The 27,794-nt window shown below is 56.1% G+C and overlaps 1 protein-coding gene across 2 annotated transcripts; it reads right to left on the bottom strand.

Annotated features, from left to right (window-relative positions):
- Positions 1–1,438: 1,438 nt before the first annotated feature.
- On the bottom strand, positions 1,439–27,009 carry SEMA7A (semaphorin 7A (JohnMiltonHagen blood group)). Of its 2 annotated transcripts, XM_080626298.1 has the most exons (14): positions 26,668–27,009; positions 12,063–12,196; positions 11,138–11,188; positions 10,805–10,900; positions 10,340–10,424; positions 9,627–9,737; positions 8,632–8,771; positions 8,160–8,338; positions 7,864–7,972; positions 6,806–7,004; positions 5,132–5,247; positions 4,263–4,414; positions 3,667–3,734; positions 1,439–3,299 (listed from the first exon to the last, which is right to left on the bottom strand). In XM_080626298.1, exons 1-14 carry the CDS (start codon positions 26,777–26,779, stop codon positions 2,950–2,952), a joined length of 1,902 nt encoding a protein of 633 aa, XP_080482424.1. In that variant the 5' UTR covers positions 26,780–27,009; the 3' UTR covers positions 1,439–2,949. The 2 variants fall into 2 exon arrangements, with proteins under 2 accessions (XP_080482424.1, XP_080482425.1); XM_080626299.1 differs by lacking the exons at positions 12,063–12,196; positions 26,668–27,009 and adding an exon at positions 11,359–11,476.
- Between the last annotated feature and the right edge of the window lie 785 nt (positions 27,010–27,794).

Raw genomic sequence — 27,794 nt, forward strand, 5'->3', positions numbered from 1 at the left:
CCGAAGCACACAGCAAACCCCAGCCATTGTGCTTCCAGGAAACAGCTGGAGGTCAGGGGAAAAGCAGCCCAGAATAAACCCGGCCTCAAGCGTTCCTCCTGCTGCTTTTGTCAGGAAATAGGGCACAAAGCTCCGGCTTTTGTCCTGGCTGTTCCCAGGGAGCGGGGATGAGGATGCGCAGGCAAAGACTGGGAAATGGGGATGATGCTGCAACCCCTTTGTGGATCTGTGGGGTCTCTCTGTTAGCAGGAGCTGCCCCAGTGGCACTTGATCCCATCCTCACAACCTGCCTTCGGGGCAAGGAAATAGAACCTGGGCAGCCAAAATGGTGTTAGTGCAGCCTGAGGGGGGGACACAGCATCGCCCCAGTGCTCTGCTCCCACCCCTCCTGCTTCGCTCTTCCCAGGGCTCCAGGAAACGCTTCAGCGCCCGGGAGTTTAGAGCTCTGGTTGTCCAGTGCCTGCATCCAGCACCCGAGGGAGGGGATCCTGCCCCTCTGCTGGGCTCTGGGGAGACCCCCCTGCAGCCCTGATCCAGCTCTGGGGCAGCAGCACAAGAGGGACGTGGAGCTGCTGGAGCGAGGCCAGAGGAGGCCATGGAGATGCTGCGAGGGCTGGAGCAGCTCTGCTCTGGAGCCAGGCTGAGAGAGCTGGGCTGGGGCAGCCTGGAGAAGAGAAGGCTCCTGAAGGGGAGACCTCAGAGCAGCTCCAGTGCCTAAAGGGGCTGCAGGAAACCTGGAGAGGGGCTTTGGACAAGGGCCTGTAGGGACAGGCCAAGGGGAATGGCTTGAACCTGCCAGAGGGGAGACTGAGATGAGCTCTTAGGCAGAAGCTCTTCCCTGTGAGGGTGCTGAGGCGCTGGCCCAGGGTGCCCAGAGAAGCTGTGGCTGCCCCATCCCTGGCAGTGTTCAAGGCCAGGTTGGACACAGGGGCTTGGAGCAAGCTGCTCCAGTGGAAGGTGTCCCTGCCTGTGGCAGGGGTTGGAGCTGGATGAGCTTTAAGGTCCCTTCCAACCCAAACCAGGCTGTGGTTCTATGATAACCCCTGGGCACCAGGGTGAGCTCCCCACCTCCTCCCACCGTGGTGGCTGCAGGGAGCTCACACTTGAGCTGCTTTAGCAGCTTTGCTGCTCCTCCTCATCAAGCTGCCGCTGCCGGTGCCAGCAGAGCGCTGTTCTGCCAAACCGCATGCTAAGGAAGAGACCCGGCACGGGAGGCTTCTGCTGTCAGCTCCAACCCCACCGCACATCAGGGACCGGCACAGCCCCTGCACCGGGGCTGGGCCATGGAAGAGAGCGACAGAAGAGGGACAAGAGAGAACCCAGCCCCGGCCCGAGCAGCATCCCTTGCTCCCGGTGAGACACACAGCACTCTTTCCCATTGTTTCCTGCTCTTCTCCATTCTTTATTTGAGCGGTCACGTTCTCACTTTGGTCACAGCTCTGAAAGGTTGTTGGTTTGCTTTTTGGTAGCTGTTTGTGGTTTTTTTTTTTCCCCTCTTCTCTAATTTGGACCCACTTTCTAGAATATTATAAAATTATACAAGTGCAGTAATCACCAGTTGATAATAAATAGGTATTTGTTAGTTCACAAAGTTAAAGTGCTTTGAGAAGGGATGTAAGGAAGCTCTATCCTAGATTCGGGGGGGGGGGGGGGTATCTTGGAAATGTAGTGCAGTAGGAAGCTCTGGCCCGTTGTCCACAGTCTGCAGTCACGAGAGACACGGGGCATCTCTCCCCCTTGCCATAAAGACCCCTCGGGCACTCCTGAGTGTCCCTGAGCAGGCACGAAGGAGGAGCTGTGCTGCTGGGAGAGGTTATTGGAAGCATTAGATAGGACGTGTCCCCCCCCTGCTGCACAGCCCGAGGCTGGGGAAGGTTTGGACAAGGTGTGGGATCGCCCCATTGCCCACAGGCGCAAGGGGGAACATCCCGGTTTTCACAGTTTAGTCTTGCTTGGAGACCTCAAAGCCCAAGGGAAGCAAAGCCCCTGGTCCCTTCATGGTGAGGGAGAGAAGCAGAGCTGCTCAAGCCCCCTGAGATCAGCCGCCTGCTGCCTCTATCCCTGAGGAAGCCCAGTCCCTCTCCCGCAGGAGAGGCGCAGGGAGCAGGCGCTGCCCGCTGCCCACATGGAAATGCCCTTAAGCTGCCTGCAGAGGATTTGTGCGTTTCAAACTCCTTCCCAGGGCCTCCTGGGTTTGGTTTGGGCTCTGCTTCCACCTTCCCTTCCTGTCCCCTTCGGTCTGTCCTTCCCCACACCCCAAATCTAGTCATCTTCCCAGGCTTTTCCATGCAACATGCTCACTCCGGGCCTGCCGCTGCAGGTTTCCAGTGCGAGTTCCCAATCTCCCTTCCACATCAAAGCCAGCTGCAAAACAGAAATCAAATGAAACCAATACCCTCAACCCTTTCCAGAGCCCAAGTCTCCAGCCCAGAAGGGGATTCACATGCGACACTGGGAGTGTTCCAGCTGCCTCCAACCCTAACAGACATTAGCCACAAAAAAATGGGAGGCATCAGTCCCCACTTGGAGTGAAGCATAGATCAACCAGTTCCAAAGGCCAAGGGCTGGCTCCTCTTCTTCATCACATGCATGTTCCTAAAGAGAGGAGTCATTGTGCCCTGAGGATCAGTGCATGCACATTGGCAGGAGTCCCCTGAACGTCCACAGCGGGGAGGCTGACACCATGCTGCTGGGTACAGTGAACGTCCCCCGCGTGTTCCCTTCCCTCCCTGTCCCCAAACCCTGCTCCAGCTGGCCCTGCAGTCCCATCTTCCTCACCATGCCTCCTCCACCAAGGCCAAAGATGGAGAGGCTGCTGCCCAAGACCCCTCTGGGGACAGGCAAAGACTAACGTCCAAGGAGTGACTGAAAGAAGTCGCCTTAGGAGCAGACAGCAAGTGCAGGAGCAGCAGCAGCAGCCAGGACGGTGGGAACACGGCCCCATTGTGGTCAGTGGAAGAGCTCCACCAGCACCACCATCAGGAGCAGATGCAGCCAAGAGGCGAAGGTCATGGTGGCCTGGCCCTTCTGGGACATGAACCTGAGCTGCTTGACCAGGCGCTCCCTCACCAGAGCCTGCTTGAAGCCGTCCTCCTCCGAGATGCAGACGTAGCGGCCGTAGTGGATGTGGCTCACGTTCTGGATGAAGTGGAAGCAGTCCTGCTGCGGGTGGGTGGTGTTGCAGGTCTTGATGAGGCTGTTGTTGTGGTACCAGTTGTAGGTGGCATAGTGGGACTCGATGGGGCAGTTGAGGTAGTAGCGGGAGAAAGGGACGACTGTGATGTTCTGATAGTCATCTGCTGGAAGAGATAGAGAAGGAAGGGATGAGACACGGAACCACGGATTCTCCCACAGGCCTGGAGGGAAGAACAGTTGGGTCAGTGGGGACAAGTCATACAGCCACTGAACAACAACAGCAGGGCCTGACCCACGCCTAAAGTCTCTTCTCCCAGGACAGCAGCAAACACCAGCCTCATCACCCAGCTCAGGAATGCATTATTAACCCCAAGTGGAGGCTTGGAGGTGCCCTGGCTTCAGCATGGTCATTCCCAGCTCCCCCACAATGAGTTGTGACCCCTTGCACAACATACAAAGACTCCAGAATCAGTCCCCCTGCCCCAGAACACTCCCTGGATTCACAGCCTACAGCTCAAAACCTTCACATACCTTCCTTAATGTCCCCCTTCTGGCACTTCCCTTGCCACGGGCCCAGGTTCAGGTTCTGATGCACCTCCCTAGGAGACAAGGAATAAGCATTAACATCAGGGAAGCAGCATTTCAGGGCTAAGGAAGGAATTGCCCATACAAGATGCAGTGGATTAGGTAAGGAAGAAGTGTTTAAACACCTGATGTTACCTGGGTAGGGACAAACACACGATTTAGGAGGGTCATGAATGACAAATGTGAGACCTAGCAAGTCACCACAATGAAGAGCATCACAACCAGCAGACCTGTGCACGTTTCTAACAGCAAAAGAGGGGCTGGGTGCTCAAACCCCACTGACCTCTCCCTCTCCAGAGCAGAGTGCTGCTGGAAGGCTGGCTTTTGGGGCAGCACAGACTATTACTGTATTATTATATGTCTGTATTATTATATTAATACAGACTATTACTATATTACAGCTATTACTGCACGGACACCATGAGGTCATCTCTCTCTTTGATAGGAAGATGACCTCAAAACCACGTGCCAGGCAGGGGAATACTGAGTGTGGGTGTTTCTCACACGGAAACAAGCAGGAGGAAGCTGATGGCATCACGCACCGGTTCAGGTACACGGACTGGCAGGAGCCATTGAGCCAGCCGCAGTACGGGTCCCTGGCCAGCAGGCAGCTGTCACAGTTGTTGCGGTACACCCCGCACATGGCCATGGGCACCTCCAGCACCCTGTCTGTTGAGCCCACGTACAGCATCGCCTGCAGGAGGAAAGCAGAGAGGTGCATCCCGGTGCCACCTGAGCGTCCAGCACTTCGCCTGCAGCTTGGCTGTGAGAGGGGTGCTGAGGCGCTGGCACAGGGTGCCCAGAGAAGCTGTGGCTGCCCCATCCCTGGCAGTGTTCAAGGCCAGGTTGGACACAGGGGCTTGGAGCAAGCTGCTCCAGTGGAAGGTGTCCCTGCCCATGGCAGGGGCTTGGAACTGGATGAGCTTTGCCTTCCAACCCAAACCAGGCTGGGATTCCATGATTTCACCAGTGGGGCTGGTAGGTCTCCAGGCAATGCAGTCCCTATCCTGGGAAGGGCAGCAGCATCCTTGCCCCACCAGCCCTGTGGATAACTAAGCTTGCTCCATGAGGTGATAGCAGTATTGTCACCTCTGCGATGGAGCACCAGTGCTGCCTCACAGCTCATCCACCAGCAAGGCTGGACAATGAGAGGGAAACTGCAGGATTGGGCCCGGGAGCAAACAGCCTCATTCTTCCCATGCCTCTGGAGGAGAAGAGATGCCCAGAAAGCTCTGCTGCCACCCAGACCACCCAGAACTGGGGCCATCAGCCCAGCCTTAGCAAAGCAGGACCTCCCACAACCCACCCCGAGGCTCCTTCACATCCATGGGCTGTCCTTAAACCTCTGTCCCTGCCTCCCTTGCTGCCTGCTTTTAAAGCTACAGCCTGACCTTTCTACAGAGAGACCCACCCTCTTGTGGTCCAGGATCATGGACTGGATTGGGTCCTTCTTGGGGAAGACCTGGAGCTCCACAATGTTCTGCACCCCATCTGGCAGCTCCACGACCTTGTGGATGGATCCTTTGTCTGGAAAGAAAGAGGGGAGAGGCCTGATGGAGCACGCTGAGAGCAGAGAGGCAAGGCAGAGGGGCTGTGGGGAAAGCAGGCAGAGAACCAGCACTGCCTCCAGCCCTCACTGTGGCAGGAATTCCCATTCCACAGAGCAAGGCTTGACTGGATTCCTCTACGCAACCACGCAGAGAAGACAGAGAAGGAGCCTGCTTGCTCTGCCTGTTTCCCACAGCACAGCCTCGTCACCACTGTCATCCTCCCAGCCACGAGGAGCCCATTTCTCCTCACCCTTTGGACCTGGCTCCGCTTGCTTTGACCAGCCTCAGCGTGAAAACCCAACAGCTCTCGAGCATCCCTGCTTTGATCCCTGGCCTGCTCCTGCACAAGCATCATCTCATCACTTGCCTGAGGCTGAAACTTGGAGTTCTGCCTTTCTGTTCTCTGGTTAAACTGACTCCCATCCCAGTGAAATGACTCCAAACTGGTGGGTCAGGAAAACAAGTCAGTTTGGCAGAGGGGTGGGAACAGGGCTCAGGAATCTCATTGTTTACCCTTTTTTAGCCTGGCTTTCCCTTCCCAAGGAGTCACTCCCTCCTCCACCACCAACCAGGGGGAGGTGGAAGATGTGACCCCGGGTCAGGCAGGGATTAGGGCCCCCCAGGTAACTCCATGCCTGCAGCAAGGGTGGGCAGCCAAGCCCTGCACCTTGGAGCAGGCTTCCTGACAGCTCTGCAAGGCATTAGCTGCATTGAAACTACAGCTTTCAGCAGGATCAAACCAACCGGAGCATGTGTGGGCCCTAATCCAAGCCAGGCCACCTACTGCGAGCTGTCTGCATTTGTTTTAGTCACAGATTAGGAAACAAAAGCCCCAGAAAGTCCCTCCACAAGCGCCAGGGAACAAAGCCCAGCTCAGAGCAGGAAAAGAGGTGACACGGCTGTAGGAAGCAAGCCCACAAAGATGGGGAGGCACAAGAGGGACCTCTGTGCCTTCCATGCAGCAAGCAGCTGCGCTGCATGCGAACCCGGGCAGCTCACCAACCTTCTGCTCTCCATCCCATTCACCTGCAGCTGAATTGGCTTCTCCCAGCTCTGCAGCATCTCCGGCTGCCCTGGGGCCACCAGCAGCTGGGATGCGCTGGCTGTGTCTCCAACCAGAGCTGTTGGCCTCACAGGAAGCCTGTGCTGTTGCACGAGAGCAAGCAGGGGCAAGAGGTGATGGAGTGGGTCCCTTCGCAAAGGATTTCTTCTTGACACACGGGGAGGGCTGTGCTACCCCTCCCTTGCCCTAAAAATACTTGGCCTGAGATCTACCACAGGCTTGAAGCAGCCCAAGTGGGTAAATCCCACATGCTGGGATCCTGCTTTCAGCCTTCGCCTATGCAGCCAAATCTGTGTGTACCGAGCTGTGCTGGGACTTGGCAGCTCTTTCCTGCTTGACAAAAATACGCCAAGCTGGGAACACAGCCCCTGGCTTTGCTCTGCACTGGGGGTCTTGTCTGACTCCCTTGGATCCCTTGCCCTTGAGGGGAAAGCAAGCTCCAGGGAACTCCATAGGGAAAGCTTCCCAGTACCTGTTGCCAGATAAAGCACGTTGTAGCGGCGCCCGTCGCCCGCAGAGACCTCGTGCACCCCGATCTTCCGGTAGCGATGCTTGTTGTGGAACAGGGGGCTCTTGGTGGGGGACAGGGGCTCCACCCGGTCCTGCACCTCCGGGTGGCTGTCAGCGATCTTGAAGGTCTCACTCGGGGTGTGCTGGCCAGAGGAAACGCACTGCAGCAGGAGGGGACACGAGGCACCGTCAGGGTCAGGGCTGGTGGAGTCCTACCTGTGGTCCCCCTGCAGAACGTGCCCCTCTGCTCTGCTCTGGTGGGACCCCACTGTGTGCAGTTCTGGTGTCTTCAATGTAAGAAGGACACGGAGCTGTTGGAGCAAGTCCAGAGGAGGCCATGAGGATGCTCAGGGGCTGGAGCACCTCCTGTATGGAGCCAGGCTGAGAACATTGGGGCTGCTCAGGCTGGAGAAGAGAAGCTGCGTGGAGACCTCAGAGCAGCTTCCAGTGTCTCAAAGGGGCTACAAAGATGCTGGAGAGGGGCTCTTCATCAGGGACTGTAGTGATAGGACAAGGGGTGATGGGTTCAAACTGAAACAGGGGAAGTTCAGGTTGGATCTAAGGCAGAAGCTCTTCCCTGTGAGGGTGCTGAGGCTGCACAGGGTGTCCGAAGAAATGGTAAATGCTCCATCCCTGGCAGTGTTCAGGGTCTAGGGTGAAGCATCCCTGCCCATGGCAGGTGGTTGGAACCAGATGATTTTAAGGTCCTTTCCAACCCATACCGTTCTATGATTCTATCCTCCAGCTTCACCCCCCAGAGCTCACAGACCCATTTGCCAAGGCAGATCTGAGCCCATCTCCCTGTGCTCTTTATGAAGGTGTTGGACCTAACCCAGCTTCTTTTTGTTTCTGGGAACAAAGCTGAGGTCTTTCCCACAGTGCCTGCAACCTTCCTCGCTGCCCCAGCCCTCCCCTGCCTGCTCAGTGGTGGGACTGTGCCCCCGCCTGCAGTGCCAGAGCAGGGACCAGCTCTTGGGAGGCCTCCCCACTTCACCTGGGCAACTCCTGTCCCTCACTCACCTGCCCAGGCTTGATCTCTGGGTTGGGACCATTGTAGCCTTTGAGTTTGGAGGTCCGAAACACATTGTCAATGTCCCCAAAGGAATAGACACAAACAGCAGAGCTTCCCCTGCAGACAACGAGACGAAGAAAGAGGGTCAGGAGACATTGGCCATCCCAATGCAGCTGGGGCATGGCTGTGTGCATCGTGCTGCTGCTGACTATGTCCTCTCTGGTTGTTTTGCACCCACACGCTTGCCAGGGGAGACTAAAGGGCTGTGGGACAGGACATCTCTCTGCTTTACAGAGACCCTCACCAGGTGTTTGTGAAGAGCCCATAGACCTTGGAGTGCCTCCAGTTACTCGCAGGGACAAAGAAGACATCCTGCAACCAGTTGAAGTTGCCCTTGGTGACTGGGTCGACACAAATCAAGCTGGCCTTCAGGAAGGTGGTCCACTTGGAAGCAGAGAGCGAACCGGTTCCCCCTTTATCTTCCTGGAAGGAGAGGAAAAGCAGGGAGTCAGCATCTAGCAGAGGAGAACACAAAGTGCCCCCCCGTCCAGCATCTTGGATGAGTAACCGAGGGATGTTCCAGAGGTACGCTTGATGCGAGCCAGAGGATGGGAAGGCCAAAGGGTACAGCCATACCCCACATGAACTCTGTGGCACAGGACAGAACTGAGCCAAAGGGGCCAAATCACAGGCCCATAACACCAAGTGAGCTGGCATGTCCATTTGCCGCCCCTGCAGCATCCTTGCCTCCCCACCGCACTCTGTTCCTGTAGTACCTTACACAGCTGGGCCACTCGGGAGATGTTTCTGGGGGCCTCAGGACTCTTATCCGGGTTGTCTTCACGGAAGAAGTAGTAAATCTTGTCCTGGTGAGGCTCTTCGTGCCTTAATGTGGTGGCTTTGACAAACTGAGGGTCTGTAAAGGGAAGGGAGCCATCAGAAAACCCTGGCCTGAACACCTTTCATCTGCTCTCCTTGTTTCAGCCCATTCTCCCTTCTTGCACAGCAGAACTGTCATCATGGAGCTCCCTCGGTGGGAGCAAGCTGCACTCTTGTTTGTGTTCCACTGTGGAAAACACAATGATGCTCTTCCTATTAATACACCACTGCCACAAAGGGCATCCGCAGCAGCAGCAAGTCCTTCTGAGCATCATTAGCTGGCATCCCCATGGCAGGGAGTTCTGTGTAAGCATGGAACCAGCCTCGTGGCTCCAGCTGTATCTGTTTGATGGTGCTTTGGTTGCCTCCTCCTGCAAGTTCTGTTTTGCCCTGGTTTGATTCTTCCCTTTGGCCACCGGTTCAGGAATCTCCCATTTCCCAGTGTCCCATTGAGCTTATGGAAATGGAGGAGGGTCCTTTTTCCCTATTCCCCACCCAACATGTTCCTGCTCCAAGGTTTTGGCCTGGCTGGGGGTTTGGAAAGAGTCACTGCTGGGAGTGGAAGCTGTTCTTCCTGTTTCTATTACAGCAGCTGATGGGCAACTTTACACAACCACGTTTCCTTCCAGCATCTGCCAGGGGACTGGCCACCTGTTTCTCTCCATTTCCCCATCTCCTCACCCCGAGCAAGAGGCACTCACTTGTCAGCTGTTTGGCAGCTGTTTGGCCATAGAAGCAAAGAGGTGACCTGGCAGCAAGGGAGGATGTTCCCCTCCACACTGTGCTGTGTACTTAGGGCCCGCAGATGGAGGCTGACAGAGCCCAACTTGGAGGATTGCCTGGAGGGGCAAAGTGACAGGTCCCACGCCTCCAGCATGGCCCCTGTACTCACTCTGCATCACCGTGTCGCTTGTGTAGAGCTCTCCTCCTCCTCTCACCCGACGGAAGCGGGGTATCTTGCCGTTCTGCTGGCTCTTCTTGATGGTGGAGTAGATGTCGTGACCTGTGGGGTAGGAAGGCTCATTGCAGCGAGCTGTTTCCAGAGGGGACAGAGGGGTTTGCGAGAAGGAACAGAACTGGGAACTCTCTGGACACAGGGACTCACAGAGGTGGTGCATACAGGACAGGATACCCAGTCCCACTGCCTAGCACTGAATCCTGGCAGGACTCCCACAGCCCTTTTCCTTAAAGAGCAGAGGGATGGATTTTTGCTCTACCTTGGCAACGATCCTCACCCATCCCTCTGCCAGGCCCAGAGCAGTGGAGCTACTGCAGGACCCTCCTTTCCTGCTGTCTCCACTGCACTCTACCCTCCTGCAGAGACTCAAGCCCCATGCCCTGGAGAGGAATGAACAACCTTGTGCCATGCAGGGGCTGGAACTGGATGATCTTAAGGACACCTTTCCAACTCAAACCGTTCTATGATTCTATGCTCTGTCCTAGGAGGACGTACATTTTGATGTGACAAAGCAAGAAGGGCTAAGGCTGATCTCCAGCTAAAGCAGAGGGACAAAGCCCTGGGAGCAGCCCCAGGGTGCCCCTGTTTGGTACAAAGAGCCCAGCCTCCCCGCACAGCACTGATAACACATGAGCAGACACACTTACCATCAATAACGACGAGGGTATTCGAGTCAGGGGTGAAAGGAGCAATGCCTCTCCCGTCCCATGGAGTGCTCTCCTTCCTCTGTGTCTGGGTAAGGACAGAAATGGTCCCTGAGTGTCATCGGTTCAGGGAAGGCAGGGGAGCCAGGGGCCCACATCCACCCCTGGGGCAGGAGGGGAGCAGCTCTCCTTGGCTGGCACAACCCAAAGGAGGGGAGGACCCATGGTCAAACAGGCCATGCAGAGCCCCTGCTGCAGGCAGGAGGTGAGGCCAAGGGGGCTGTGACAAGTTGAGCATGGAGGTGGCACGTTGCAGATCTCTGCTGTGATGAGCTCCTCGAGGGAGATGGTGTTTGGGCATTGCAGAGGTTGGAAGGGGGATCAGGGCATCATCTTACAGATGGAGATGGCACAGAATAAAAGAGCAAGGGTTTTGCTCTGGTGCCATCAGAGGTAGCCACAGCATACCAGGTTCCAGCAGGTGGGAGAGCAGGCACCGGTGCCACACACTAACATCCCATCTCCATACTTCTCCACTAAGGTAAGGTAATTCTTATTGTCCTCCTGCAAGAGAAAGAAGAGAGGCATCAGCAGCACTGCTACGGCACTCCTAGTGCTTTCATGCGTCTTAAAACCAGACGAAGAGCCCGGTACCATCCCATCTGATCTGCTCCACAGGCACTGGAGGCCTTCACCCAAAGAGAGTGCATGAGAAGCATACACAGTTCATTCCCAAGCAGTCCTTCACCCCAAGTCCTCCAACCCTCACCCATCTGCTGCTCCACCACAGGCAGGACCTACCGAGCTCCCGGGCATCATGCACTGTCCTTCATTTTTCACTGGGAAGTCTTCCTGGGATAAGAGAGAAAGAGATCTCCTTGAATTCCTTCCCTTTAAAAGCCAACTGCAGTGGGCTCAGCCCCAGGCACCACACACTGGTCACCCTCGTCACAAGAGCCAAGGCAAGCACGTTAGTGGGGTCATCAGACACTGCAACGCAGCCCTTCTCCACACCTCAGTACCTGAAACCCCTTGGGGATGCTGGGCTGGATCTCTGAGGCCCTCGAGGTGATGGGGAGAAGCAGCAGCATGACTGGCAGCCAGGCTGGGCTGCTTGCCAAAGGATCTGGGGAGAGGATCTGTCACTGCAGGAAATGGGTGTTCAGTAGGGGGTGGTGGCATCCAAGGGATGGGACATGTGAACCACACTGTGTCTGGAAACAAGGGAAGTATCTGGGTCCAAAGTTCAGCAACCGACTTGTCTGAGAAGGTCATGAGAAACCAACTGGGGCAGTTCCCTGCTGTAGTAACTTGCCAGCTGATCCAGAACTTCCTGCTTTCAAGGAAAACCAGCCTGACTCCCAAGAATGGGAAGGGTTGGGAATATAGCTTCCTGGCAGCAATATGAGCCTGAGCATCCCTGCTTACGCTAAAGAAAGGGTCCCCCATGGGAAGAATTCTCCCTCTTGGGCACCAAAGACCTCAGGAGGATCACTGGGAAGAGCCCACCCATGGCTAGTGGAGGAGACTTCCCCTTGCTGCACCCATTCAACCTACCCATGTTGGGGCTTCCCGGATGGACGGAGCAGAGACCAGACCCTCCCAGGCCTGACTTCACTGCTGGCAAACACCCTGAGCAAGGTATCTAGTGTTTGGGCTGTGAGATGGATGCTGGACACCTTGTTAGAGAGCTCTGGGGCCAAACTTACAAGCAAAGCATCCTTACCATGTAGTTCTCATAGGTTGCAAAGTCATAGTAGTAAAGCTTTCCCTCTCCCCCGATGTAGATGGCTGAGGTGTTTTCTTTATGATAGAAGACCGGGTACTTCTCGCTCCTGGGGAACACATACTCCTTTGCACCTACAGCAGCATAGAGGAGACACTGGTCAGGGCAACGGCAGCACCCACAGGCAGCTCGGGCTGATCCACTCCCTTCCCATGTCCTCGGTGCGAGTGATGAGGAAAACAAGGACGCAGGGCTGGGGCGCCGCAGGGATGACTGGCCTGGCTCCAGGCAGGCAGGGAAAGGCAGCTCCCAGGCTCAGAGCTCAGCTATTGTCCCCTTGGCCCCGGGAGACAGGAGAGCTGGAGCAGGACACAATGGAGCAGCCCTGCCTCATCTCTGAAGGGCTGGTGATGGAGGAGGAGGAGAAAGGGAAACTTTGCTGCTGGAACTCTATAGAGAGCAGAAGCTCAAAGTGACTTAGAAGCGGCTCCTTCCCACCTGCTCTAATGGCCCAGTGCCTCCTGCCTCCCAGCATGGAGACAAAGGGCTCCCTCCCCTCTCTGCACATCCTCTGGTAACCCCTCCAAGTAACTATCTCCTGGATGTGGCTCCTGCACGCTCTTGCATTTGCCATGCCTTGCAGGTGGGGATCAAGCTCCCCATGCCCGTCATCTCCTACCAGCCCCAGAGCATCACACCTCTCCTCGCCAGCCTCCCGCTGCACTGTCAGCATCCTCCCTCCACGCGCCAGGAAGGATGGACAGGGTTTGGAACCACAAATGACAGGGGAAGGGTGCACAAAAAGCTGCAACTCCATCTCCACCCCCAGATGTGAACAAGAAGTGAGCAGCAAGACCCAGGACCCACGTCACAGCCGGTTGCTGCAGATGGGAAGCTCCGCAGGCCCAGCGGGGAGGAAGAACTGCTCGTCCTTCCCCTCCTTCCTTCCGCTTTCACCTTCCAGTGTTTCCAGCTCCTCTTCCCTAAAAACATCCTCCTTTTCCCTCTGCGCTGCCAACTCAGGTGCGGGAGGCCGGCCCCGTGGCGCAGTTGTGAGCCTCCTCCCCGAGGCTTTGGCTGTTCCTGCATGGGATCCACTGATCCACAGCACTCTCCGGGACGGTGCAGCCACCCCTGGGCAGCTTTGAGTCCCCATCCCAGGGCCCAAAGGCTGCCCTGTCCCCTGCCATAGTTTGCAGCAATGACACAAGAGGGATTTCTCCTCCAAGGGGCAGAAGCCTGGGCTCGGGATGACCCCTGCTTGGTGCGACAGGGCACTCCGCTTTCATTTCTCCCTCTCCCCCATAGAAGAGGGGGCCTCTCTCCTGGCAATGCCGCCGCTCCCAGCAACAGACAAAGGCTGTGTGCGCCTCGGGAGCTGGCTGCCTGCACAGACAGGCAATTAATCAGTGGCACGTGTCCCTCTGCTCATGGCAAAGGACAATCTTTGCCGAGCCCAGCAGCCCCCCTCTGCTCGGAGGATGCTGCGCAGGGTCCTGCCAAGGCCACGGTGCCAAAAGTGAGAAAGACCTGTTAGAGGTCACTGGGGTGCTGAATGCCTGCTTGAGTTGTGCTTTTTCCCCCCACTTCACTAAGCTGGTGGGTCTCCAATCCCCGTGGGGTTAAACTCCAGCAAGGCTTGGCTATGGGGGGATGTGGCCAGCCCCCACCTTGGGATGGGAAACCCTACCAGCCCCATGGGCTTCTCTTTTACAAAGTCACCTTGGCCACAAAGAGAGGGGTGAAGATGTCCCAGGGTACAGAAACCATCTCTGCCCTCCAGCTCCTCGCTAACACAACACCTCCGGCTGCCCTTCCCCTGCATGCCAGGATGGGGGATACAGCAGGAGGGAGCTGGCAGCTAGGGATGAGGGTCCCTGCCTGCTCCTGCTCACCTCCCCAGCCTTGCCATCTCTCCTCTGTCCAAGGACTCCTGAGCATATGCTTTGCCTGCTGGAGAAGCTGGCATCCACTCTTTGCCAAGTGACTATGCAATTCCTTTGCCTCCAAGCAGGAAGCCAGCCGGGCACGCAGGTAGCCCAGGAACTCAGCAGCCACAGACTCAGGCTATGCTTGCCAGGGAGGATTAACCTCCTTGTCCAGCCCTCAAAACCCCTCTCTTGACCCAACCAACAGGCACACACACAGGAGCCCCTAAAGCCCTTCAAGCATCCAGCTACCACCAATACAACCCAGCACTGCAAACAGGTCTGTTCGGACCTCAGCAAACTTCGCTCCTGTTTTCAGACCTCAATCCCGGCCCCTGCATTTGCTGCTAATCCAGGATAATTTACACCTGGAGCTGCTCCTCCTGCACCTCACCCCTTTGTAAACCTCAGCCCCACGCTCTCCTTTTACCTTTCGTCTCATTTGGAGGCTTTTCCACCGCACTGCCTCTGTGTGAGCCGCGGCTCACACCAACCTGCAAGAGCGCATTTATCTCCAAACAGCCAGCAACAAACAAGCCCAAACCAATAATTTGGATGGTGTCAATGTATTATTTATCCTGCAGCTCCCCAGGGACAGCACTGAATCACTGCGAGTAAACAGCTCCGCTAGCCAGGACCCAGAAGCGTGTTTGCAGCTCCAGCACTGATTTAACTCGATCTACAAGGGAGACTATTAAAGGTGTTTCCATGAGCTGGTGCTGGTGTCCCTTTGCCCCTGCAATCAGGCCTGCTGCTGACCTGCAAAGCTGGCATTCAGGCCCTGCTCTGCCTTGAACAGCCTGGCTGCTGCCCCCATCCTGCTGCAAACCTGGAACGGAGGACCTGTGGTATAAATAACTTCAAGAGCCAGGGATCATAGAATCCAGCCTGGTTTGGGTTGGAAGGGACCTTAAAGCTCATCCAGTTCCAACCCCTGCCATAGACAGGGACACCTTCCACTGGAGCAGCTTGCTCCAAGCCCCTGTGTCCAACCTGGCCTTGAACACTGCCAGGGATGGGGCAGCCACAGCTTCTCTGGGCACCCTGGGCCAGCGCCTCAGCACCCTCACAGGGAAGAGCTTCTGCCTAAGAGCTCAGCTCAGTCTCCCCACTGGCAGGTTAAAACCATTCCCCTTGGCCTGTCCCTACAGGCCCTTGTCCCAAGCCCCTCTCCAGATGATGAGGCAGAGAGCATCTAACAACCCACACTACGTCCCGGAGAAGGGAACGTGCCTCTCTTAGCAAGTCCCAGGCTGCTTTTGGCACTGCAAAGAAAGGCTCACCCCCTTGGGAGGGGAAAGGCATGGCCCTGCCACCACCCTGCCTCCAAAATCAAGTCTGCAGAGGACACAGGGCTCATTCCAGCGCCTGCCTAACCCCGCTGGTCCCTCTGCCTGGCATTTACTGCAAGCCCCACGAGCAGCACGCACATCAATGGCCCGATTGTCAATTGAAATGCTAACCCCGGCGAGGGCTGAATGGGAGAAAGAGCAGCTTTGTGCTCGCAGGGAGATGGAGGGTACCACACCAGCCTGAAGAATGACATTAAATGAGGGTGAAGGAGGGAGCCCGGTGCATCTCGGAAGGATGCCTGCAGGGTGAGGTCACGGGGAAGGAGGGCAATGAAGAGGGAGATGCTCTGGATGAGATGAGGGCAGGGAGGCCTGTCCTTAACACACAAAGCAACGCGGATAACAGAGAGAGCAACTCTTCCCGTCCGGTAGGATGAAACATGCCTGCCTCCCTAGACCTGGCTTGGGCTAAACCCAGCTTTAATGCCCCACCAAAGTCTCTCTAGCTCCTTCAGAAAGGCACCAAGAGCCTCCCCAGCACCATGATAATGTTGGGTTTCCACAGCTTTGTGGAGGGCAAGCGTGCCCCCAACTCCAGAACAACCAGAGAAGCAGCCTGGCTGCAGGCAAACCCAGCTCCCATCCCTGCTGGAGGGCTAACTCAGCTGCAGAGCTCCTGCTTCACTTTGCATTCCACCATTCCCTGGTCTAGCAGCACCTCCAGCATCCCAGACACTCGCTTAGTCCCCGGTGAACTGCTGTTCACTGGTGCTGGGGGAGGACCACATCTCTTTAAGGTGGAGGTGATGGTTCCATTCTGCACTGGTGCCAGCACTGTCAAATGAGCAACTGAAATAAAGCTTAGGAAAGGTACCAAGGGAAGGAGAACAAGGGAAGAACCTGCTGCCTCTTGGGAGCTGCTGCAGACAAGAGGCAGATCCTTCACTTGCTGCTCATCAACCCCTGAAGTGGGACCCCCGTTGGTGCATGAAGAGGAGAAACCCAAGTGAGGGGTTTACATGCTCCTTGGCATCACCCACACCACTGCCTGTGCTCTCCCAGCTCCTGCTGCTATGCCACGGGGACACAGGGCCGGGTCACCCGCCAAACGGCAAACCGGGATGCAAAGTGGCGCAGCGCGGAAGCTCGTCTCCGCAGCCCCATCTCCGGTGCTGCCGCGCTTCCCGACGGCAGGCAATGCGCCCGGCAGCCCCGGAGCTCTGCCTGCTGTAGCACGTTGTAACACATTCAGTCATCACCATCCTGCATCCCACCCTCCCCGTGTGACGCTGGTGACACTGCCACCTGCTCTGCTGCCGGTGGGGCTGACGGCATGCTCCTGCCTGAATCACGGCACCGCTCACATCCTTTCCCGGTCCCTCCTTCTCCAAACAATTCCTCATCTCCCACTTTTATTTCTTCCTTCCTTTTGGCACAGACAGAACAGATTATGACCCCGCTGGCAGCATGTCTCTGCTGCAATCTGACTGGGACTGGCTCTGACGGCAGAAGGAAAAGCCGCCTGCTTGATGCTGACTCAAGGGCTGGCAATGCCCGGAGTCCCTTGGGTCTCATCCTCTACACCTGTGCTAGGAGCACTCATCTGCCACCACCATGGCCCGGCCGTGAGTCAGGGCTGACTCTGTGCTCCAGGGAACTCCTGCTTTTGGGAACACAAGAGCCGTTTCGCCTCGACGACACCCATCCCTCTTCCGCTCCCGCTTCCCCGCGCACGCAGGATGCATGACAAGCAGCTCAGCACACAGAAACCGACTGCTATCCCTGGGAATGGGATTCACATCCACTGCCCTAGTCACCCCCTTGGGGGGCCAGGGCTCCTGCTCCCAGCTCTGACAACACCCCGCAGGGCAGTTCCAGTTTCACTATTGAAAACGGGGAGGACAATCCCTGGATTTCCCACTTGCGTGACCAGTACCAGCTCCAGGAGCCCCAACCAGCAGACGACGGGAGCACGGGAAGTCACGACACCCACCGCAGAGGGATGGAGACACCCCAGGGGGGCCGCCACGGGTCCCCTCCATCCCTGGGAGGAGGACTGGAGTGCCCCACACCGCTCCCATCCCAGGGCCGTGTGCCGTCTGTCTCCCCAGCTCCATGACGAATGCCGGCATGAATTCAGAGATCCATGGGTCTTTTTTTAGATCATCTATAAATTCCCAAGTTGAGACATTTCAGCGGGAACAAGCGTGCCTCCAGGAGCTGCTGTGCTCACCAAGCTGCTGGGCTCTCCTTCCCTCTGACTTTGCCCAAAGGGAGAGATGCGACACAAGGAAAGCGGGGAAGTGCTCACCCCCCTTCCCAAAGGATGGACACTTCAAGCAGTCTCATGGGCTCCTGGGACCCTGTAACAGCAATAAACCAAGGGGTTTCTATAGGAACAACTTGCCTCTAGGTGAGGTGACCCAGGGAGGACATCCGGGAGGGGGGGTTTTGCTCTGACCTGCCATGCAGTAATCGCATGGTCGCAACACATGAGTTGCAATGCGCTCCACGGGAAACGAAACGCTTTTGTGGGAGGGGTTTCTGGGAAAGGGGTGGAAATGCAACTTAAATGTGTGAAACCACCCTCCTCACCCCAACCTGCCCTGCTGCTGCCTCCTCGCTTTAGCTGCAGCCCCAGAGCTGGTGTCCTTGCTGCTACCCCTCAGTGCTGGGAAGCAGAGGCACAGGAAGGCCAAAGGATCACCCTGCAGGGAGCATCACTCAGTGCCCAGGGCAGCCCTGCACTGTTCGGGTTCAGTGCTCCAACACCGGTCATATCCCACAGAAAACAACATCAAAACAGCAGAACAAACACCACCCATTCCCCTGCGGATTCCTACCCCTGAGAGCTCCTTCTACAGCCCCCCCAAAGCCACGTATCATCCTTGTCTCCATCCATCCCTTTTGCCTACCTATTCAGCACAGCACGACATAGGAGGCTGGGAGCATGGCCACAAGCTGGTGCCCACCAGCCTGGAGCATCCCAGGAGGGGTTTGTTGCTGCCTGCTTTCTCCCCTTGGTCTCCCCTCTCACCTTCCCTTCAGGATGCTTGCAGGACCCCCCCCGCCAAGGATTCCTCTGTGGTCCCCCACAAGCCAAAAGGCACTGGGGAGCAGCAGTGGAAACCAGGCAGCGCTAAAAACCTCTCTTGCTGTAGTGGGACCATAGACACATGTGGTTCCTGCTCCTTAAAGCCCTCTCCTGGGGACCACGCAGCTCCTTGCCATGGGGAGACCCATGCCCATGAGAGCCAAAGGGTAAATGGGTCAAACCAGCCCCGGTTGGGCATCAGTCACCTCTTGTGGCTTTCACAACCCCCCCCACCAGGGCAGGGAAGGGCAACGGCCAGGCAGGGCAGCAACAAGCAGCTGCCTTTGGTTTAGCCAAATGGTCCCACAAATGCATCCCAAGAGCATGTGTGTGCCCGGAAAGGATGGAGTAAGTCAAACAGTTTCCCAGTGAAGGCAAAGCGCTTTCTCATTGGTTTGGGGGGGGGGGGGTGGGAATATAAAAGCACTGACTGGAATTTTTCCATGCCCTCCATCCTGTAGGAAATGCGGTTCAGTTCCCGAAAGCAGCACAGCTCAGAGCAAGGGCTGTGTGCTACTCTCCTTTCTGTTATCCGTATCTGTGTCCTTCCCACAGCGAAGCAGAGAACCCAGCACTGGGCAGCACAAGCAACCTGCAGGAGGCTGGAGAGGATGTGGGGGCCGTGTAGCCTGAAGGGGTGCAGGCACTTGTGGGAACCCCAGAGCAGAGAGGTGCGAGAGCACAGAGAGGGGTACACGCAGCTGGGGAGCCCACATTACTCATACCCAGCCCTGATGCCTTACACATCTCGCTCCTCTTATCTGCAGCTCACAGCAAGTCAGAACAACGGGTTTAATCTGCTTGATATTTCGCATCCTGTCTCTCCCCCAAGACAGTTTGGAGACGAGCAGCGTTTAATCATCTGCCAACAAACCTCACGCTATCCTTCCTCACACCCCTCCCCAGCTGCTTCCTACTCCCTTCAAGCACCCCTCTGAAGGAGAGAGCAAGGCCACAGGTATCATATACCAGTAACACCTACATACACAGGAGGACTTTTCCACCCTTGGCCAGCCTACATTCCCAGCTGCTTCCATAGGATGCTGCTTGCCTTTTCCCTGCCTTCTTCCCCTGAAGACCCTGCCATCATGAGGTACTCATGTGACTGCTTTCTGCTGCCCTCGAGAGATCCCTGCCTCAATAGCAAAACGCTCCGGAGCAGAGGAAACAATTGAGCCTGCATTATTGGGGATGTATCCTACAAAAGCTCTCAGCTTGTGTGCAATCCAAATGCCCGGGAGCGCGGCGCTGGCACAGCGGAAAGGCTCAGCTCCCAGAGCAGGCTCTAACTAGACAAATATACTGTTTTAGAGTTACTGCAGAAGGCAAATATCCTGGCACATTCCTGGTTTTCACTCTATTTCTGGTAAGCTCCGGAGTGCCTTTGGCAGCAGGCAGCAGTATTCAGCATTGGGGTGAGCTAGGGCACGAAGAATGAGGGGATAAAAAGCCCCTTCTTGGTTTGGAAACCCAGCTGCTGGGCATGGGGATGCTGGCTCGAAAGCTCTTCTGAGAGCTATGCAGCCTGTATCCCCTCTGTGAGGGGCCTCAGAGCCAGAGCCAGCATCAGTCCCCAGCAACAAAAGAGCCCCCTAACCTGCAGCAGGGAGGGAACGAGCCTTGAATTCAAAGCTTGTGCCACCACCAGGCAGGGCTTCGTGCACACGGGCAGCGCCGCAGGGCTCCGCTCACGCTCCGAAGGCTCGAACCGGAGCGATTCCCACTCCAGGAACGATGGATTTCTGCTTTTGAAACACAAAAAGACCCCATGGCAGGCATGGCAGTGGTTTGTACGCATGCTAACACGTTACCAATAGCCCCTGCCCTCCTCCTCCGTGCTCACCCCCCCCAAATTATGCAGCACTGAAGCCTGTGCCACTGCAAGATGAGTCCAGAGGCTTTGATTTCACGGGTGCAGCTTGTCATCTCTAGCAGGTACGCTTCTCCCTAGCTGCCTGAAACCGAGCTGCTGGCTGCACCCTACCGATTGCAGGGGCTAAATTTAGAGCCAGGTTTTGTTCCTTCCCAAAAGCCATTCTTTTGGAGATCCTAATGACAGTCCTGAGCTGCGCCGTGTTCCTGCCGGAAGCGCGGGAACTTCGGCCTGTGATTATGCTATTTCATCATATGGTCACTGGAAAACAGCAGAACAACAAAGGGATGGGTTTAGCAGCTGCCTCTCCCACTATGAAGGTCGGTTTCCAGAGACTGATTTATCACAAAAAGCCTGCCAGGATAAAAACTGCCCCGAGCACCTTTATGAGCATCCACCAGCAAAGCAGCCGCTCTCTCTTTTAGCTCCATTGGAGCCATCTCCCACCTCCCTGCCGCTGCTTAGGGCAGGGCAGTTGGAAACCCCTTCTCCCAGCTCAGGCAAGGATAACCAGGAGGTGGGCACAGGGCAAGGGGACTTCTGCAGTCCCCTGCGGAGCCTCTGCAGAGGTTTAAAGGTGGGAAGTAAGATCTGCAGCTCCGGAGCGAGCCTGACGTTTCAGTTCCCTATAGAAATCAGATGAGGCTACGCACGCAGCAAAGGGACTTCCTCATTAGATTGGGAAGGGCCCTGTTGTGCTCTCTGTTGTGCTCCTACCTGCTGCTGTAGGCTTCCCATTCCTGTGATGAGCATGAGATAGGTCTCAGCCCTGCAGCCTTCCTGTCGGGGAGGGCCATGCAGACCTTCCAGCACCCCCTTTCTGCCCGCTTGACACCCCCTCCAGCAGGAACACACAAGATCCAGACTTCTCACATCCCTCCCTGGCTGCACCCTATGATTCTATAATTACTCAGCCTTGAAAAGCCAAACCACTGTGTTATGGTCATCTGAAACCAGACGGTCACATCAGCCTTTCCAAAACTTGCCTTGATCCAAGATACAAGCAAACCCATGGCCGGGGGTGTTGGGCGCAGCCCAAGGGCCAGTGTCTGGGCTGGGAATGCCCACGCATTCCCCAAGGAAACTCCTACAGCTCCTTCAACTTGCGATGGCCTCTCCCTCGCAGTCCAGGCATGCCTGATAAAGGAGAACAGTTTAACCCGCGTGCGGTTAAACTATTTAACTATTAAATAGTTAAAACTATCAACTATGAAAGGGTTTAACCCAAGTGGGCAATTAGATGTGGAGTCACGGCTGCAGAAGGCTGCTGACATCAGCCACGAGGGTTCAAACTCTAGTTACAGCACTAGAAAAGCAAGGCTGTCATTAAGGGCAGCATCAGGTTTATTACACAAAACCTGCTGCTCCAGACTTAAGCTGCTCTGAAATGCCAAGCAATGGGCAGAGATGCTTCCGCATTCAGCTCCTATGGCACTCTTACAGCACTCCTCTGTCACACCAGACGCAGTTAGACACAGCCTACTACACCGGGTGGAGCTGGGACTCAAAAGAGTGCCCAACAGGAGGAACAAGTCCTATTCTTGGAGCAACCAAGAATAGCTGCACAGCATAGGATGTAGGTGGCTGCAAAAGAGGCAATTTCATCCTTCTAACCCACCTTCCAGCCCTTTTCCTGCAGACAAGCTTCTTTAAAAAGCACCTTGTACTCAGGACTTTGATTTAGTTTGGCTTCAAGCACTCCGGATCTGATTGAGTTTGGCTTCAAGCACTCCGGATCTGATTGAGTTTGGCTTCAAGCACTCTGGCTCTGATTTAGTTTGGCCTTGCTTTAAGACTACACCAACTCCAGATCACCTTCCCAGGCCAGTCCTCTGCACTTCTGACCCTGAATCAGCCCCAGGGCTGGCACTTTGCCTCTGGCTCCTTCCCAGCCCTGTTTCAACGCAGCAGCCACAACTCGGATGATTCTGCCCATCCCCGTTGTTGTTGTGTCGTGCTCTCGAACAGGAGGTGGTTGTGATTCACTCGCTGGGTTTGTTTGCTTTGTTTTTCCCTGTTCAATCTGCACAGAGGAAAAAATATTTGCCACCAACATTTTAGGAGAGCAGCATCCCCCACCCTGTGAAAAGCAGCCATCTGCAGGAAACAGCATTGCTGGGAAAGTGAGAAGCTTCCTCCTGGAAATGTCGACGCTCCGAGAGCTTCATGTGAAACTGTCCTAACAAAGATGCTTCACACCCATGGGACCACGGGAGAAGACAGTGCTGCTGCCAGCGAGGAGTGAAGCTGGTGCTGGCATCGCAGTCCTGCATCTTGCCACCATTCCCCATCAGCATGAGGCCGGACCCACCTCTCACCAGCTCTCGCCTTGCTGGATGCGGTGTCGCTGCTCCAGCGGGCACGGTGAGCTCCTAGAGGAGCTCCTGCAGCACTCGGAGGTGCTGGCACAGCTTTCCCAGGGCAAGGTGAGCTTGGCAGAGCCAAGGAGCTATTGCAGGCAGCTTCCAGGAGCTGCTGTGTCAACACCCCCGTGACCTAGGGCAGGCTGGAGGCAGTTGACCCAGTCCACGAAACCCAAGGCCAAGTGTTTCTTTTCGCCTTATGGGAGCTGTGAGCTCCACACCAGCTTAGAACCTGTCCCCCCTTCCAGCTTCATCTGTTAGCAAGGAACAGGAGAAGAATTAAACCGGCCCCATCCTACCCCAAGGTGTAAATGCAGCAGGCAATGAGAGGAGGGCTGTTGAGTTTGGTCTCACTCTATGGATGAGTAAACAGGGACAAAACAACCATAAGCATGGCAGTAGCTAAAAATTCCTCCTGTGCAGCACCAAAGGCCTCAGGCTACAGTGGCCTGACCCAGCCCTGAGGCTGCTCACTGTCCTCCCTGTGCTCCCCTGCTCTCCTCATGCTCGGTGACTTTCCGGTCAGGCTGGGATGCCGCATCCCGCTCCACACAGAGGGGCTGTATCCTCCCAGCCCCAGGACACGGCTGTCTCCAGCTCTGCAGAGTAAACACCATCCCTGCTGACAAGCAAAAGCTCCGTGTGGGATGTGAATGCACCTTCTTCAAAGCAAAGCCCAGCTGGTCAGCGTTGAGTCAGGAGAATACACAGAGGCAGGGGGAGGATGGGAATAAAAGGGAAGAGAAGCAAGAACATGGTGTGCAAGGTTGAAGCACTCACTTCTGCACCAGGCTGAACTCCCTCCTACTCTGCAGATCTCAACACAGGGAACTTGCCATCTCCAATCTGCCTTCATTAGGACACTGGGGAGGGGAATGGCCAGGAGAGACCCTACCCCAGCTGCGTGCTGGGCCAGCTGCAGAGGGGAATGGGGACAAAGTCCTTGTTGGTAAAAAGGACCTTGAGCAGTTTCAGCTATGACCAGAGGTCCGGAGCTGCCCTCAGCCCTTCGCTCCCTGTGTCCTTCTCCTAAGAGGAAGAAATCCTGCAGAGTCAGATGTGCTTTCAAGTAACTGATTACCCAGCCCCGAGGGCTGCCCACCTGTGCTGGGGGCTCCAGCGGTCCCTTTGGTGGCAAACGCTCCCAAGCACGTGTTGAAACCAGGCTGATCTTGGGGGAAAGCACACCCTTTCCTCACCTCCTCATGGCCTGTGGTGTCAGGGAGGCAAAGGAAAGGCAGAAGAGCAGCCCCAGCCTCGAGGCTGGCTTTATCCATGCTATGTACACGTTACTTTATACCTAGAAAGGCACATCTGCAGAACACGGTGCTCCAGTTGCCCTCTGCCCTGGCCCCACACCACATCCAAGTGCCCAGGACTGTGATGTTACTTCAATCCAGAAGCTCCATGCACCAAGTCAGGCTGACTCTGCTTCTCTGCCTTCAGACCTGAGCTCAGGTTGTGCCACCTAAACCCAGCTGCATTTTCTTCCCAGCTCACCACGTTCCGTCACCTATTTCTTGCTGTGAAACCGGACAAGGAGGGACCATGGGGCAAAGCATCAGAGCGGTTCAGGGTGCTTGCAGCCAGGCCACGGTGCTGGTGAGGAGAGCAAGGCTGAGGGATGGAAGGGCCGCTGCAGCTTTGCCCAGCACCAATGTCCCCCTCCCCAGCAGCACTGCAGTGCAAGGGCAGGATCCCTCACATGCACTGTTCTCTCCTGGAGGAGCCTCTCCCTTCACCTACAGGGCTGTAGCATCTCAAGGTGTCACTGCTGAGGCTGTGCCATTCCTGGTGCTACTGATGGGCTGTGGCATGTAAGAAACTGAATGACATGAAGAGCTGCCAGCTCCTGCAGAGCCCAGGGCCAAGGCCAGCGCTGCACCACTGCAAAGGCAATGAGCACCCGCACGGACAGCCCGGGCTGCTGCTCTTCCCCATCAGCTCGCAGCATCGAGGAGCAGGGCTGGAGCAGCAAACCAAGGCCTGCAGCCTTGTCACCCCAGGGCAAGGGATTAGCCTGTCTACACGGATGCACACAGCAGCAATGTGCTGACCTGCAGGTTTTGCCTTGCACTATGTCTGCAGGATTAGAGAAGTTAGAAGGCACCCTGGCACCCACAGCATCCCCTTTGCCCCTGAGCCATTGCTTCACCCTCCTCAAGAGCCTCCTCTCTGCCCTACTCCTCACCCACAGACCCTGTTCCTGAAGGGTGGAGGTTACAGCAAGGAGAATGTGATCTGTTAAATAGGACACAGGACTGCCAGTAATGAGTGTGCCACACAGCTACATCTGATACCTCCCTAATTGAAATCCCTCTTGGCCTGTGTCCCAGCTAAGCTCTTAAAAGACAGAAGCAGAGATGAGCACAAGCTGATCCCCTTGCAGGGAAGCGTCCTAACACTAATTGGCTTCAGTGTGTCTCAGTGACAGATTCTCCTTGTGTTTAGTGTAGGGAAAGCCGCCTTCTGATTCAGGGAAGGGCGAGATTGCCAGTGCCTAAAGGGGCTGCAGGAAACCTGGAGAGGGGCTTTGGACAAGTGCCTGTAGGGACAGGCCAAGGGGAATGGCTTTAACCTGCCAGAGGGGAGACTGAGATGAGCTCTTAGGCAGAAGCTCTTCCCTGTGAGGGTGCTGAGGCGCTGGCCCAGGGTGCCCAGAGAAGCTGTGGCTGCCCCATCCCTGGCAGTGTTCAAGGCCAGGTTGGACACAGGGCTTGGAGCAAGCTGCTCTAGTGGAAGGGGTCCCTGTCCGTGGCAGGGGCTGGAGCTGGATGAGCCTTAAGGTCCCTTCAACCCAAACCCTCTTGGGATTCTATGCCCCTACTCCACGTGCATGGCAAGCACAGTCCAGGGAGACAGGTTCAAACCAACCACTCGAACCCTCTCCCACTCCTCGGCGCAGTTTCACTCCAGGACAGTCATTTCCAAACACACCAGTGCCCAGCAATTCAACTTCCCCCCTTCTTTCTTGTAAGCAGGGCAGGGGAAACAATCTATGGAGAAACACATGGCCCCCATCCTCTGTCCAGTCTCCCGCTCTGTGCCTTTCCCCCCTCGCATCCCCTTTTGTGAGCCACTTCATTTACCAGGAGATAAAACAGGCGACGCAATGCGAGGAGCAACCCTTCCCTGCCCTGCCTGTCCCCTTTGTGTACAGAGGGGACACCCCTGAGCCAGGCACCCACCGCCCTCCACCCGCCCGCAGCGCTGGGCCTGCAGGGAAAGGGCATCCTCAATAACAGCAGAACAGATGGCCCAGAATAAACCATGGGAAATTGGGGTCCTCTGAAGTTGTCAGCGAATGGGGGAGACAGAGGAGCTGTTGTACTGCAGAGCAGCGCGAGAGCCGCAGCTCAGCTCATCGAGGCTGAACAACCACCAGCGCCCCGGGGACAAGACGGGGGCTTTTGTTAAAGCTTTCCCAGAGGGGATGGATCCAAAAGCTTGGAAGAGATGCGATAAAAGCAGCCAGCGGTCGCCTGCTCTTTTCAACAGCCGAAGCCTGGGCTGTCCTCTAAGCTTGCTGCTTGAAAACAGGTCTTTGTTCAGCTCGTGCTTAGAGCAGAGCTGGTTCTAAGTCCTTGCGTGCCGTTTCACATGTATATATTTTCTCAGAGAATAGAGATCTTGGGCAAATATTTACTCGCTGAACTCAGTGCTAAGTACAGCAGATGAATAGGAAATTAACTGCAGGCTGCAAGCACACTTCATTTCTCCCTGCAAGTTCGGGGGAATGGTTACTGTGGCTGCTTCAGGGCTTTCACAGCCCTCCCTAGACCCGGCTTGTGGGAAAATGCATTGAGAATAGGAAAAGAAAAGGACTCAGCAAGAACAAGGCTCTAAAAATCCAATTCAAAGCACCCAAAGGAGGCAGAAGCCCCTTCCCGAGCCCACAGCCTGTGTTAATGGAGGCCAAAAGTCTCCCCGAAGGGACAAAGGGAAGGAAAAGCCCAACTCTCCTCCAAAGGCACAGGTAGAACCCCCTGGCGCAGGGAGTAGCTGTCAGCTGCACCCAGCGCTGCCGCAGCCCCGCACCGCGGCGCGGCACTCACCTTGGGGAGCTGCGATGATCCTGGGGTTCACCTTGGAGCGCTCCGCTGCCCAGCCACACAGCAGGCAGCCCCACAGGGCCAGCGCCAGCCTCAGCGGCCGCCTCCTGCCCATCTCGAGCTGCTGAGCGAGCGGCGAGCACCCGGCTTGCGAGCCTGACAACTGCAGCGCTGCCTCTGCGAGACAGCCAATAGATGGGGGCAGAGAGGCGGGACTCCTCCTACAACCGCCTTATAAAGGACCCCGAGCGCCCCAGCACCTGGGTTTGTGCAGGCTTTGATGGGGGTTTTGGTCCTTCCTTCTTATCCCCTCCTCCTTCTTCTGTAAGGGGAAGGTGGGAGTCTGCTGGCTTTGCTCGCATTGAGGCTCTTCAGCAAAGGTGCAGCTGGCCCAAGGCTTGCAAACAACTTACCCCACACATGCAAGAGGAACAGTAAGGTTGAAAGGAGGCAAAGAAGAATGCAGATAATGTGCATTGAAGAAGTCAACAGCAGGCAAGGGTACAGAGACAGATAACAAAGAACTTCCACTCCCACTCATTAAACAGAAGAACGCGGAGGCCAAAAAGTCCTGCCCCAATATTAACCAGGCTGCAGGAACCACTTGCTAGGAAAAGACCCCCCTCTGCCATCAGGAGGATGCAGCCAGGCTGCAGCGCATCTCGTGTGCCAGCTCTCTTCCTGTTCCTGCTACCAGAATAGCAAGGGGCCACTCCTAGTGAAGCCGAATACTGCCCAAATCTGTTCATCATCGGAAGTCAGGAAGACTACGAGACAAACAGCAGGGATGTGGTGATGACTGTGTCCTGCATCCGGAGTCACACCCCCCTTGCCAGACCAGCCAAACTCATGCTTGGGAGTGTGGGAGTGAGCTGGGGTGAAGAAACACCCCCTTTCCTAAGATCCTGCCTTTTCCCTTCTGATGCTCCTGTCCTCCCACAGGACAGGGTGCTGAGGGGCTGGCCTGCCCCAGGGCCGTGGCACCAACCTTTGGGAAGTCACTTTGCTTTGCCAAACCTCCCCATCCTCCCAAGTGCCCATCAGGAGGCCGGGAAGAGTCGACATGAAGCACTGTGAGGTTTGCTAATGAGAAGAGCAGGGAATTACGTGCAAGGAAAGCCAGGTTGGAC

Source organism: Psittacula echo, assembly GCF_963264785.1.
Source record: "Psittacula echo genome assembly, chromosome: 10".
In the NCBI taxonomy this organism is placed as follows: domain Eukaryota; kingdom Metazoa; phylum Chordata; class Aves; order Psittaciformes; family Psittacidae; genus Psittacula; species Psittacula echo.

What these genes read in the sequence shown, in the direction of transcription:
- SEMA7A (XM_080626298.1), bottom strand. Translation starts at nt 26,779, where the DNA reads ATGGGCAGGAGGCGGCCGCTGAGGCTGGCGCTGGCCCTGTGGGGCTGC. An exon ending in GATCATCGCAGCTCCCCAAG is followed by an intron (nt 12,197 to 26,667) that starts GTGAGTGCCGCG and finishes ATGCTGCTGTAG; the next exon opens with GTGCAAAGGAGTATGTGTTC. An exon ending in GGGCTCTTCACAAACACCTG is followed by an intron (nt 7,973 to 8,159) that starts GTGAGGGTCTCT and finishes CGTTGTCTGCAG; the next exon opens with GGGAAGCTCTGCTGTTTGTG.